This window comes from Melospiza georgiana, chromosome 3, assembly GCF_028018845.1.
Source record: "Melospiza georgiana isolate bMelGeo1 chromosome 3, bMelGeo1.pri, whole genome shotgun sequence".
In the NCBI taxonomy this organism is placed as follows: Eukaryota; Metazoa; Chordata; class Aves; order Passeriformes; family Passerellidae; genus Melospiza; species Melospiza georgiana.
In genome coordinates this window covers 53,205,943-53,220,061 of record NC_080432.1, presented here as the reverse complement: position 1 = coordinate 53,220,061, position 14,119 = coordinate 53,205,943, and the positions used below count along the sequence as shown (strand labels likewise).

General features: G+C 38.0%; 1 protein-coding gene across 20 annotated transcripts in view; it reads right to left on the bottom strand.

Moving 5' to 3' along the window:
* Positions 1-1,116: 1,116 nt before the first annotated feature.
* Positions 1,117-14,119, bottom strand: part of AFDN (afadin, adherens junction formation factor) — a 115,296-nt gene continuing 102,293 nt past the window's right edge. For 13 of the 20 annotated variants that reach the window (XM_058019398.1, XM_058019400.1, XM_058019404.1 and 10 more), the window contains 4 exons: positions 10,765-10,899; positions 8,282-8,573; positions 4,041-4,119; positions 1,117-3,300 (listed from right to left, as the gene is read on the bottom strand). In XM_058019398.1, the coding sequence (XP_057875381.1) occupies positions 3,156-3,300; positions 4,041-4,119; positions 8,282-8,573; positions 10,765-10,899 (651 nt within the window). In that variant the 3' untranslated portion in view covers positions 1,117-3,155. The remainder of the gene's footprint in view (positions 3,301-4,040; positions 4,120-8,281; positions 8,574-10,764; positions 10,900-14,119) is intronic. The other 7 variants (XM_058019401.1, XM_058019406.1, XM_058019409.1 and 4 more) reach the window with 2 other exon arrangements.

Sequence of the window (14,119 nt, the reverse complement as noted above, 5' to 3'; positions counted from 1 at the left end):
TTTTCCTCAAATCCCAGCAAGATTGTAGTACAGACTAGCTAAAGGAGTTGAAAAACAGTGTATATGGATGATAGGTGCAGAAGGGAGAATTTAACACAGATTTAAAATTATTTGTTTTGTAGAGAGCTGACTGCATATGCAAATATAACTTCACACAGTTATCACTCTAAGGGCCATCATCAGAAAAGCACAAAGAGCTGTGGTGCCAAGGCTGACAGCTCATGTCCCTAAAGCAAAGCAGGTGCTGCAATGCCCAACAGCATCACACTAGTGTGCTCACTGAGCAAACCTGACCTGAAGGCATAGCCCAAAACATTTTTCCCACTGAAAATGCATTACTACTGCCCATCACACACAGTTCCTCTCATAAACCCTGGAATAGTTTGGTCTAGAATAAAGTTGCTGTGACAAAGTTCACAGCTGCAATAACTACAGACTCAAATACACCACTCTGTTTGTACTGGCTCTTTTGTTCAGACTGAGGGGACGCACAGAAGAGCAATGGATTGTTTCCATTTTCTTCAGGCTAGACAGTCTACATTCAAAATTAAAAGTTGTGTTCTTTTGAGGTTATAGGTATACATCTTCACTAGACGTACACCTACAGCAGAAGGCATCTACAGCACTTCACTGGGGCAGGCTCCCTCCCCAAGCAGAGTTTGAACTGCTGACTCCCATTAACCACAGCAATCCCAGTGGAGACTCTGCATACACTATTTACTTTTCCAAAAGATGCCATGTTCTAGGTTCCTCTTTGCTGTCAGAAAAATGACTTTGCACTTAGGGAAGATACAGATACAGTGTGACGCGTCTGAATGATCGACACCACTGGTATTTACTACTTCGTAAACTGCTGGTTAAGCTGTAAAAATCACTTCCTTCATGTCAGCACTATAAGTATCAAACAGGCTAAGAAATTCTCCTCTCTGATTAGTGAAGGTCAGCCTCTGTTGATTCTCCATGTAAAATTAATGTGCAGTTTTCATATGAGATACACTGACTGCTCATAAATACATTTTAAGAGGACAGGCAAGGCAAAACATATTAAGAGCCCTTCTGGTATATTGTTGTTAAGAATGCAGAATTAAATAAGAATACAAAAAAACATTAAATGCAAAGTTAAATACAATACAAACTTTATTAAAAATAGGTTGCAAGTGAAATACAGTAGAAATGGGAAACTACAGCAGTTTTGATGGTTTTTTTTTTTTTTTTTCAAATAATGCACAGACAAATATGAAAAGCACTTTTACACATATTCACACTTGACCTGAATGCCCAATAGCGGCCAAATCCACTCAACTGAAGGTTATAGGTATTTTTTTGCTAAGCCTTTTTCAGAGTCTAGCAGCAACAGTAATTCAGCCACAGCATAAGTTTTTTTCTTCAAGAAAAATGTGTCACTGTAAGGCTGCTAGTGTTCTCAAGATAAATTGGGAGAGGCTTGCTTTTGCTGATGAACAGACATAGCAAGCATGCAGATCCTTCATTAACACTTTGAACCAGTTTAATCTTCTACTTCATATTTAACAGGTGAAACGGTAAAAGCACACTTTCAAATAAGAAACCTGAAATACGTAAAAAATATTTACACTCCAATTTTCATTAACTTGCATTTATTTATCATACAACTCTTATTAAAAGTGATTTCATTCCTAAGGCAGTGAAAGTCTACCCCTTTGTATTTGGAAGTGTGCACAAATCCCTAAATATATATTTATAAGAGAACAATATGATACAGGGAAAAAAAATCATCTAAAGCCAGTAAAGGGCTTTGTCAAATAGAAAATTTGTTTGGAATCACAATATATATTGTCTTAACATCACACAATGAGAAAGACTCTGATGAGGTCCTTATTCCCAACATCATCAGCCACATAAGCATAGCTGAGGAAATAGTGGGAGGAAAAAGATTAACAATTAAAAATTAAATAAGGCTATAACAGTGTGAAAAAATAGCTTGAACTGCCAAAAAGGCTTACAGTACAACCATAATAGGATGTCAGTAAAGCCAGCTAGACGGAATGGGAGCTCACTAGCACTGCTCCTCAGCATGAGCAGGGATGGTTCCTTGCTAGCACACCAGCTCTGTTAATGACCTTATGAACGTTCCCACTTCCAGACTGCAGTACTGTATTTGACGCTTTGCACTTCAGTCTTCTTCTCTAATATGCCTGTTGATATCTCCATAGGAAAAAAATCTATTGCTGAACTGATAATAACAGACTTATCAATGCTGTACCAGGCCTAATTGCCCAATCACTTCTGATATGAATTTCTCAGAAAACATACCCACGTGTTCTGCTCACCTTCTGTAATCCTTGCCTTTAACACACTACTAACATTTTGGTCCTAGCTGATGAAGGGCCACTAAGTGTAGCCTACTATCTATTGCTTATGTAATTCTTAGTGAAACAGTTATCCAAAGGTTGTTATCTTCACATTTTTTCAAAGTCTGAAGCACATATAGTGGGGATACAAGAACGTAGACTTTTCCATAACTACAGATAAAATCTTAGGCATCCATTTTAGACCCAACAAATACATAGGAATAGAGACATTTTTATTCCAAGATTCTATCTAGAGAATGTGTGTTATGCCAGTACTAAGTAATGGTAAGATCTGTATTGATATACTGATTCTTCTATGAACACCATACAGTATGTCACACTTGCATATGAAACCTTATTTAAGGTGGCCCAGACATTGGCTTCTTGTCAAACAACCTAAAATACTAACTTCTAGTGCACAGTTTAGTTTAGGCAGTTCAAGCTATTCTCACTCTCTCTGCTCAGCAGCTAAAACAAAAGTGTGTCTGTAAAACACCAGGAAACAGAACTTATCTTTGACAAGTGCTACTTGGTCTGGTGCAAAAGAACTTCACCCCCAAAACAGAAAAAAAGTTACCTTCACGTGATTCGCATCTTTAAAAATTTACAGTGCTTTCATTGTATAAACCACAAGCTCCTGGCAAAGTAATCAGTTTTCTTGCTATTGCAACATCTCTAAGTCTTAATTAACAGTCTTAGATATAGAGGAATCAAAGTCACTCCTTTCAGAAAACATTCATTTTCTGTTCATACTTAGTAGTGTGCCCCCAATCTCAATCCCTCAATTTGGAGATCATCCATTACATCTGATAAGGTGCTTTAATCTTATTTTGTGTTCAACTCATTTTCCAGTTCCGTTAGTTTCCTAGAAGCTTTTACTTTATTGGATACATCCTGACCCTGTGAAAAAAGTCGCTGGCGTTCCTTGAACGTCAGGTTTTCTGGTGCTCCAGGTAAATCTGCATCTTGACTGCAAAGGAAACAAAAAATATTTTTTATAATTCTCATCTACAAGATCCTTAAACATAATCATTCTTGATGACACGTAATTACAGCTTCTTTGACTACAGCAAAGCAGTCTCCATTGTGTTCTGAAAGGTTTTGTTCCTCACATATACCTTTAACTCTGACATTGTGCTGTCACTTGAGAGAAATTCATGACTTGACCATGGAATAAATAGAAATGCTTGTCAATTTCAACATGAATGGCAGGTTATAAACTAAGGCTCTGCCTGGGTTAGCACAGCATTACTGCTTGGCTAAACTAAAGTAGTTTTCTGTGGAGGCACATTTCTAAGAAAAAGCACTGGAAGTGCTTTTCTCGTCCTTTTCTTGTCCCATCATCAGTATGATACATGGTAAAGCCTGCGTGAGATGTGTACACAGCTTAAATCTTTAATGCTTATTACAAGTTTTGTAGGAATCCCACTGTGGAGGTATCAGATTTATAAATACACCTATACCAGGTGAAGTTACTCATTTACAGTGATCATTTTGTTTACTTGTAGTGCCAAAACTTGTTGCTATTCAGCAGTGTTTCAGATCATCTAAGGGCTTGTGGAGAGAACTTAATTGTGTTTTATAGTAACCCATAACAGAGCCTACAGCAGAACTCTGGAGCAGCCCCCAGAGATACAACGATGACAACAGAAAACACTGCAGAAGTTGCCAAGTTAGTTGTATAAAAGTCAGTGGACTCCTGTATATCACCTTTTAGATCTTTTGTCTCTTGGATCCCGATAAACTTCCCCAGCAGCTGCTCCTGTAGATCCAGTGTATGAATTTAATCCTTATGCAAAAGAAAGAAGTAAGTTTAAGTATAGCAGCAACAACACGGAAGATTTATACTGTATTCCTTCAAAAAGGTGCAGTGCTTCTTTCAAGAAACAATTCAAATGAGAATCATAAATTATCAGAGGTCATGTGACCTAGAATATTTAATCCCAGTACTGTTAAATTCAAATCCTCTTCAAATGGGCTATTTTTTTGATTCCTAATTTTGAGTCAAAATCCATTTTGTTTAGATTGTCCAGCACATGCCAAATCATGGTCTTTATCTTAATAAGCCTTATTGTAAAACAGATACTAGAAGCTGTTCAAGAAGACCAACAGAAAGAGCAACACTCTTCATTATCCTGTGACAAACTTCACAGGAAGTAAGTTAGCTGTAGCTCCTCTCTTTCTGAGGCTAAAAGTAAGCAAAGATTAGTGTATCCCATCTTTGCAATTCAGCAGAATCTAAATTTTAGTCCCTGTTAAGTCTGATACACAAACTGTATCACTGAGATGGCCCCTCCCTCCCGCCTCTGAATTTAAATTTCAAGTCCTGCAGCACTGCACCTTTAAGTTGATATAACACACAGGTTTTACACATTATATTAATTCCTTGTAAAGGCCACAAGACAAAACCTTTTATTTCCAATCAGAAGTTTAATAATTTAATTTATATTTAAGACCATATTCTCTTAATAACTGTCACGAAAAGAGTAAAACGAAGTGTAGCACACTACTCAGATTTGTCTTCAGACAGTTCTGATCTCAATATTGTTCATGTTATGTCTTGTGAACCTTCTTTGGTACAAAAGGAGATGTTTGCTTCTTCCACTGGTACATCTAACTTCTCAGAAATATTCAGTAATTCTGAGTGAGGCTAGAACACATAAGCCAATTTAGCTAATGTGGCGTAGGACAAATTTTTTCCATCAAAAATTTGCAGCAAACCAAATCATACTAGGTATGCCAGGCATATAAATTTTTTTTTCCTCTTAGTTGTGAGTCTTACATTCCTGTAAGTACTGCCTTTCCTACTTTGAAAAGCTTGTGGCTGGATCCACAAGGTTTCATTTGCATTTAGATAGTGTTTTTCATTTGGGTGTTGACTTTTTCCTTGGTGAGCTGACAGACCCAATGGTCTTTAAAGACCCAGTGGAAGAAAGCACAAGAGCAAAATTTGCAGAAGCATGGTTCACTAGAGTTAACACTCAGAACAGGAAAGAGCTGTAAAGGACAGGAATGTAACAGAGTCAGCGAGATGGGAGATGGTCAAACTGCACAGTGAATTCTGCATTTTGTGCAAACGGCTTTGTACGTTACGCAGGCAGTCTTCAGAGAAGCTTGAGCAATCAAGTGAAGTTAACCTGTTCTCATGGCTATTTTAAAAATTATGAAATAAGAGTATTCATAATTAGTTGTATGGCTTATGAATTAGGCTATTAAAGGCGAAGCATCATACTACAATATTCCTTAATTGTTACCAAAACCCTAACCAAATCTTTGTAAATTGTCCTTTGATTGTTTTCCACAAAAAACAAATGTGCACAAACAATACCACTGAACATTTCACTTTCCTGAGATTCATTTTTCAATTAATATTAACAGAAAGCAGGATTAGAAATGCAATCATATACTAAATAGCGTTCTGGGTTGTGGATGATGGGAGGCAGGGAGAGTGGTGGTGACAACTAGTGACTGATGGCTCTAGGGTTGCCTAACTGATTACATGTACAGCCTTCTAAGTGCCAAATAGGGAAGGGAAGCAATGGCTTTTGCAAGCCTACATGCTGTGATGGAAGGCACATTTTACTTTTTATTACAGTCAATTTCAAATAAGAATTCCTAGAAAGTCCTTTGAAAAAAAAAAAATTAAGTACAGACATAAAGTATCCATGTTTCATGTCAGAAGCCTGCCATTTCAGAATATTTTTAATTCTTTGTGATATCTGGTGTTCGAAAGCTGAAGTTCTTCTGGTACAAAATTGGCTGTGGGTTTATCAGTGATTTCAGGTGCACAATAGTAGGCATTATGGTAGTACACAGCATGTAGCATCCAGAATTATACTCCAGTTTAATGAAAACACACTGAAAAGCTAAAACCTTCCCTCACTTTCCTTTAAGATTCAGACCTATTACAGAGTTAGAGAGGAGTGACAGTGGGTTTGCAGAAGAGAGGCTATTACCACAGAGACTACTAGATCCTGAGATCTCACAGGCAACACCAGCATAAATTAGCAGGCTTCTCCTGACTTTATAGGAGAATCACTGTAGATACTTTTTTTATGCAACTTGGGTGTTGTGCTGACCACAAACAGTGGAACTACTGATCATCAACTGCACCAGTGGGACAGTAATTATAACTGAGCTAAACTGTCCCTTCAGTAATATTAAAAACTACACAATACAGTGCAGAGCTTCTCTTCAGCACTGGAAGCAGTTCAATGGTAGCAGAAGCTTATCAGCCCTGCAAAGGAAAGAATGCTAATTTTCATTGCTGGAAAATGATGACTTGAGCCTCAACTGAACAGGATGTGGATAAGCAGTTCAGTAGCTTTGTATATATCCTAAATCAGATTCACATATTATTGCAGCTGGATTAGAAGTGCTTCTAATACATGGAACCTATTTGGAGGCTCATATCTTCTCAATGCCCAGGGCACACTGCTGAATAAAGCAAGTGAGTGATTTTCCTAATTTGTTAGGTAGCCAAAAAAGTGATGAGGGATGTAACACACTACAGGATTCCATTTGTGCCACTGAGACTTGAGTCCAGCAAACAAGCTGACCATTCAGCTAGAAGCCAGCATAAACACCTTCCCTTGGGATCTCAGGTGACTTGCTACCTTTTTCATTTTAGAAGGATGAATTGATCACATAGAGTTGGTTGTCAGGCACTTGTTAACTGCCAGTGTAAGTAAAAAGAATAAACTATGAGAATGTCATGGCCATCACCTTCAAAAGAACATAGAAGAAAGCAAATGTAGAAGTACCAGTAGATGCTGGTTTAAAGACAAAGTACTATATCAGTAAAGTGCAATCTTATCAGAGTGAGACATACTCAAATAGTCAAGTATACAAGATTACTCCTATACAGCATCAGTTTAAAAAATATCCCCAGACTTTGGACTGAATAAGCTTTGAATTCAAGAGTATAGTTCGACTAGTACTCTGCAGGTAAAATATGGTGCTGAAGTTCCTGGCAGCTAGAACTCTAACTGAAATTAAACTTCATTATGGTTAGCTTGGAGTTATACAACAACAAGATGAGGAGTCAAAGAAACATAGAGGTATAGAAGGGAAGGAGTAAAACAGTACTAAGATGAAATTTAGATTTTTGTCTCTCTGCAAGGAAACTGCACTGTACAAACCAGAAATTCAGGAATGGTGCCTAATACATGAAACTGACTGCAAGACCTGTATTTCTCTTGGTGCTTGTGTATTTAAGATCTACATCTACAAATACAAATTTTAAAGCCATTTGCACACACTATTAAAAGAGAGAGAACCCTGGTACCAACAACAAAGCAGAAGATAAGATCTGTCCATGAACCCATTAGGAGAGATTTCCTGTGTTCAAGAAAGGTGCACTTCCAGATGCTCTGAGTAAACAGCAGTCAGTCATACAAAACAAATCACTTAGAGATACAGAGTGAAAGCCAAAACCAACAGTACTTCAAACTGATTGAGTAGCAGTTAAAATCATTTATGATTCATACATGAAAGATGGAATTTTTGCTTTTGAAAAGTTTGGGTAAAGAGCAAGAAAATTTGAGAGATCAAAATAATTAAAAATTGAAGGATTCATATTAAGGTCAAGATTTAAGGTAGATCACCAGAGTGAAAATAGTGATTAAGGGAGGGGGGAAATCACAAAAAAAGTGATTAAGTCTAGAACCCTGGAGTTGAAAATACAAGGACAGTTTTGAAGAGATGACTTATTTCATTGTTTCTACCTTTAGAGCTGCTGGCATGGACGAAACTTGGTTTGTTTGATGGGGGCGGGGGCTGGCTTTTTTTGACAGTAGTACTGTTGGCATTGACAGAAGATGACTGGAATGAGTTGGAAAGAAAGATGCCATCTGAAACTGGGCGAGGCTGGCGGGAGGGCTGCTGTGGCTTAAGGGTGGCAGGAGGAAAGTCACCATAGGATTTTCTTGTGCTGGAGTACTTATCCTGACCTGCTAGATTGGAATCCTCCTCCTCATCATCATCATCATTGTAAGCAACAAACTTGGCAGTATAAATCGTGTCAGGGGAGAGGACCTGTGTTTTGAGGTAAGAGGTGTTTCGCTGAGGTGGGGGAGGAGGAGCGTTAGATGAAGGGGTTGGGGATGGGAGTTCATATTCCCGTGGAAGCGGAGGTCTGTACAGACCAGGCTCGTCAGGTTCCAGCAATCTTCGCTCAGCTTCATCGTGCTGCCTGCGCCTTTCAGCCTCTAAGCGACTGTAATACTCCTCTTCCTGGCGCCTCTGAAAGCCCAGAGGAAACAGAAACACAGTGGTCAGACATTTCAATCCACGAGATTTAAGCTTTCCATCAATGAGCTACAAACATCTTCCGTCAATCTTTTTTGTCTCCTTTTCTGGCTATAAGCAGGGCATCTATATGTACTCGTACAGAGAACATTTACTACTAAGAGTGAATGATTTTCATGGGTGCACTGGTGTTTGGCCAGTGTTCAAATTGTCACATTTGCAAAAAACCAGCAGCTATCCAGTAACAGAGTGTAGCTGTTATTTACAGATTTACCACTGCCTGTGGTCACTAAAGCAACTGCCTGCGTAAACTAAGGGCATTCCAGCATTTATTACTCAAACTGTAACTAGAGTTAATAAGGTGCAGATTTACTAAAGCTGTAGAGAATCTGTGGGAGAGGAATATAACTAAAATTAACTACTGCCTTAAAAAAGGAACTTTGTGATTTTGTTTCATGCTTATACAATGTAAATTAGTCAACAGAGCCTTGGAAAAGATGACTCCTAACCAAGTTTCTAGTGTAAACACCAGGAACACTACTTTCACACAAAAAAAGTATTACGAAGAATTTTTCCAAAACAGGCATCAAACAAAACTGTTAAAGGCATTTAAAGCAGAAATGATGCTAATGATATCTACATGAGGTTACTGACCATTTAAAAGGTCATTAAATACCTTCTGTGTATTCTTCCTCTTTAAAAGACTGTTCTGTTTTTAAACTAAATAACATTTAATTCTGTTCAGCTCTTGTCTCAGACACACTGTAAATTAATACAAGGGTTTATTCAGTAGTTCGATAACAAATGAGGTGTATTTGGGAACTGTATGTACATTACAAAACCCTTTGCGTATAAGCATAGAATAATTTCTGCTGGGAATATATGGCATCTGAAATAACCTTAACTTCTGGTTTTAATCCACATGTTTAAAAAAATCCACCTTAATGCTTATCTGTCCAATACTGAGTCAGTTATCCTGAAAAAATAATAAATAGATCTGATCTTGTTAATCTGCAGCAAAGACATGAAATTCATCTCCTTGTACTACTCTCTAAAACCATTTTACTGATGGTACTGAGTTCTGAGTTGGTAGAAGTATCTTAGTCAACATCTGCCAGTGAAAACTCTTTCAAGTGTGATCCAAATGTCATTTGGCTGCATCATTTTCAGAAGTAAAGAAAGCCATAGTTGTTTTCTGTTGGTTGCATTTTTTAAGGTGTCTACAGTCTACTTTTAAAAACTTTCCGCACTCCAGATACACCTTCCTCACTTCTCTCTTATTACCACCTCTTCCACTCATCCAACCATACTGTTTATGGGAAACAATTTAACAAAGCCTGAAAAATAAATGAACAAAGTTAACGTATCTAAAGTTTGGAGGCTTTTTAAACGTATTTGCTCAATCTTTCAAGATGAACAACTTTAAAATCCAGCTTTCTTTCTGAAGTCAGTGTTACTAACAGGCAAACTGAACAGAAGTAACTGCTTTCTCCAGGAACAAAAAGGTCTTAAGAAACATGCTGAGTCAAGTAAGTTGCTTTGTCTTCTAGTTTGATCAGTTAAGCTTCTCATATTTATGTATAATATCTCAGCAGAACCTACAAACCTGAATTTTTATAATTTGACTGCACACTTATCTGCTAAGATTATTTACTTGCTTTCTAGAAACCACTTCCCTCCCACAGTCCAAACATAAAAAACAATATGGAATATTCATCACTACTCCATCGTATTTCACGCTTCTCTCTGTATCTATATTAAAAAATACTACAGAAATATGTAACTGCCATCTACTGGGACATAAGAAAACCCAATAGCACTAACTGAGCCATGATAATAAAAAAGGTATGCAATTTATGATGGGAGCTGAAGGGAAACAGGAAGTACCTGATTTCTTCCATAATTTTCAGAAAGGCTCTGAAGTTAAGAGCCTTGCTCCTCCTAAGAACTGTCAGGCATTAAGCCTGCAGTACTATTTCTGCAATACAAGTCAACTCCAGCCAGCAGGAATGGGCTGTTTCTTTAATTCCTTTTTGGTTTGGATAGACAAACTGAAGCCTTGGGCCATGATCCCTACCACCAGGCTACTGTGTTTAAACCCGGCAGACCCAACACTGAGCTGGTACTGGGCAGGCTGAAGAGGAAAGGCCTGCAAGAACCCCTGTGGCACTCAGAAGACCACAACCTTTTCTTCAGCCTCTCTCCTGGTCCGCTCCTCCTCTTGCTGTCTGCGCTCCTCTTCCTGCCTGGCCCGGTCCTCTGCTTCTCGTTTCCGCATTTCTTCCAATTGTTGCTGCCGTCTGCGTTCTTCATCCTGTAACTAACAGAGACACAATTTTAACTGGTCACTCACATGGGCAAGATGGGTCAAAAAGGTAACTAAAAATGTAACTAAATACTGGCATGTAAAAGTAACTCATTCAGCAGAAAATGCTATGCTACAGATCCATCAATACAACTTCCAGTCATTACGAGTATGCTTTGTTACACTGGCTTGCCTAAAATCCCTAAGGAAAGAAGAAGCAAAATAGAGGTGCACAGAACTACATACATAAAAGCACAAATTACAGAGGGAGACATTTTTAGCAGTCATGTATGAACCCCCAGTAGAAGACTGATGTGACTATGCTCCAAAGACCTTCAACAACATAGTCTCATAGGTACAGTAAAATGAAATGAAATACTTGGAACCAAAGTCCACAGCTCCAGCAGTCAATTGTTTTTTTCATTCTGGATTAGAATTTAAGCACCGGAAAATCATGACTCATTAGTCAAAGGGTCAATCCATTTAAAGTAACAGGCTCATTCAGCAAGTCTGCAAATAGCCTCAGGAAATAAAATCTCCCACTGTATCTGCAGCAGATGGGTTTTGGAAAAAGCAGAGAGCGAAGGAAAGAAAACCTTTGACTACTGGGATGAAACAGCGCACAAGAACAACTCATGTCCAACAGACAATACTGGTTTATATACGTGTATGATGCTGCACAGATAGGAAAACTGAGCACTATCCAAAATTTGCATGATTCTTTAAAGCTAGCAGCATGTAAGCCCTTGATGGACAGGAATATTCACTGGCACAGTAATACAAGTAGAAATTACTGGACTACATGCTGTGTTATTTCTTACTGCTGCATATGTTTCAAAGTATTTTTTTTTTCCTCCACACAATTAAAAAAAATCCTTATTAGATTAAATCAACAAATGATTTGATTTTGCTATAAACTGCATGTAACAGAGATAGTTTTCTACTCCTGGATTTTATTTTACAATCCAAATTCACTTGCAGAAAAAGACCCTTAAGACACAAAGCAGTACAAGAGAGAAAGAGAAATTAAATCTTAATAGATTTTGTGAGGACAACTTTAATGCAAGTATCTTCCTCCCCAATTAATTAATAAAAAAGTATAAGCAGTTTGGCTAATTTTCTTCCAATTATTTCCCCCCATTGCTCATTTTTGAGCATGAAAGCTAAAGAACAAAATTAATTTGATGAATGTATTTTAGAGGATGCTACTTCCAAGTAAATTTCCCTTATTTAGGGCTAAAATTTTGCTGAAAACAACAAAGATAAAGATCAAGCTCAATTTGCACTGCAGAGCAGGGAACAGAGTAGTTAACCAACTCCCTGCTTGGATTAAGACTTGATGTCTTAGTTATTAGAAAGACATTATTTTAGCAAAGGAGATAATATTGCTGTCAAAAGGAAATACAGCTAGTAATTCACAAGCATTTATACAAGAGAAGTAATTTCCTCTTAATAATAATTAAAAAAAAAAGAAAAAAAAAGGCAAGCAAAAACTGCACGGTGAGAAAATACAGGAAAATTCCTGTCCCAACTATATTAGAAAAATACTCTGAACATGGAAGTTACTGCTCCCAGGTTATGGTATGGATGCCTTACTGCTTAGCAGCAAATATTCCTATTCAAAAGCACTTAAATGGTAAAGAATGTCCAACTAAATTATCGAGAAAGTTAGCACTGGTTTGTTTAATTGTCTTCTGACCATAACTAAAGAAAGAAGGCAAAAGGTACCAAGCTGCCCACCTGGTAATTGTTGTTAACATCGGAATTGTAAGAATTGTGAAGACAACTGTATTCAGGTCAGAGGCTATTCTAGACATAATATCTATAGGAAAATGGCTAAAAATTGTATGGAAGGCAGAAATGAGAATACAGAAACTATTAAGAGGTGACATTTAATCTCCTGATGATCACTAACTAGTTTCTATTTTGGAGCAGTCCCAGACCAAGGCAGGGAGTGGTAGGATGATGAGATATGCCAGAGCACATGCAGGGATGTGTCTGTAATTCTGTGTGTTCAACAGTACCCAGTTCTAACTTCACCCCAAATTTTCAAGATGCAAAGGAAAATCAGCTTTGCATCTCACTTCTAGAGAGAGGGCTGTAAGATTCCCAGGTTGAGTATTTTGATTGGATGCTTCTCTATCCCAACCAGTTTCTCTCTTGTTTAAAAGACATGTTTTCACCCGATTTACTGTACTTCCACTATCTCCTCCAAAGCCACGTGCTCATATTTTAACAGGGAAGAACAACTAATTTGTACAGCCAGAGTGATGGAGAAGAGCATTCTCCCAGCTGTAACCCAGCAAAGCAGCTGAGCACAAAGCACCCATTCTTCTCCCCTGCTTTGACCCAGCTCTACTGCCAAGTGCCAAGCATTTGCTCAGTCACACAGCTTTGTCTCCCTGTTGCCAGCATACACTCACAGCACTACTCCTACGCCCCGGAGGGCAGAGAAGTCCACCCTTCCTCTGAGCTACTGATCCTGGTAAAGGGGTCAGTGGGCTGATCCTATCAGGAATGTTAAGATATCCACAGGCCTGGCAGGCCATTCTCAAATCCAGGAAGTCTCAAATTTCAAAAATCGTTAATTTCTCCAAGCACTGCTTATAACAGTCTAAAAGATGCTCCAGGAGAACGTTAAATTTATACCTATTTATTTAACAACAGCTAAAAAGCTGTGTCAGATCTCATAGATGCTAGGGAATTTAATAAATTTATACCTATTTATTTAACAACAGCTAAAAAGCTGTGTCAGATCTCACAGATCCTAGGGAATTTAAAAAACAAACACTATCTAAGCTGACAATTCTTGTATTAACTGTTCATCACCTTCCTTCAGCCTTGTAATTAGAAGAACAGCTATCAACCATGCTCACCCTAGACATACAAAATAAGCATCAAACAAGACATGGTTTTGTTGTTGCTGGTTTTGGGGTTTTTTTAAAAAACAAAGTAGCAATTACTTGGGTATATGAAGTGGCATTGTTTAGATGCATTTATGTCTTGAAAGTCATGTGAATGGGATAAAAATAATGAAATTATGAAAAGTGGTATTTTCTGGGGGTAGTGTTCAACTATTTTAGTATTAGCTTGCTGCCTTTTTTTAAAACTAATTTTATGAACATCATAAATCATCGACTGACTCAGGCCATGCATCCATCTAGCCCAGTATTCTTCTGTCTCTGACCAAGGCAAAAAGAGCTGCACTTGAGCCTGGCCTTCTCTTCTAGCATTC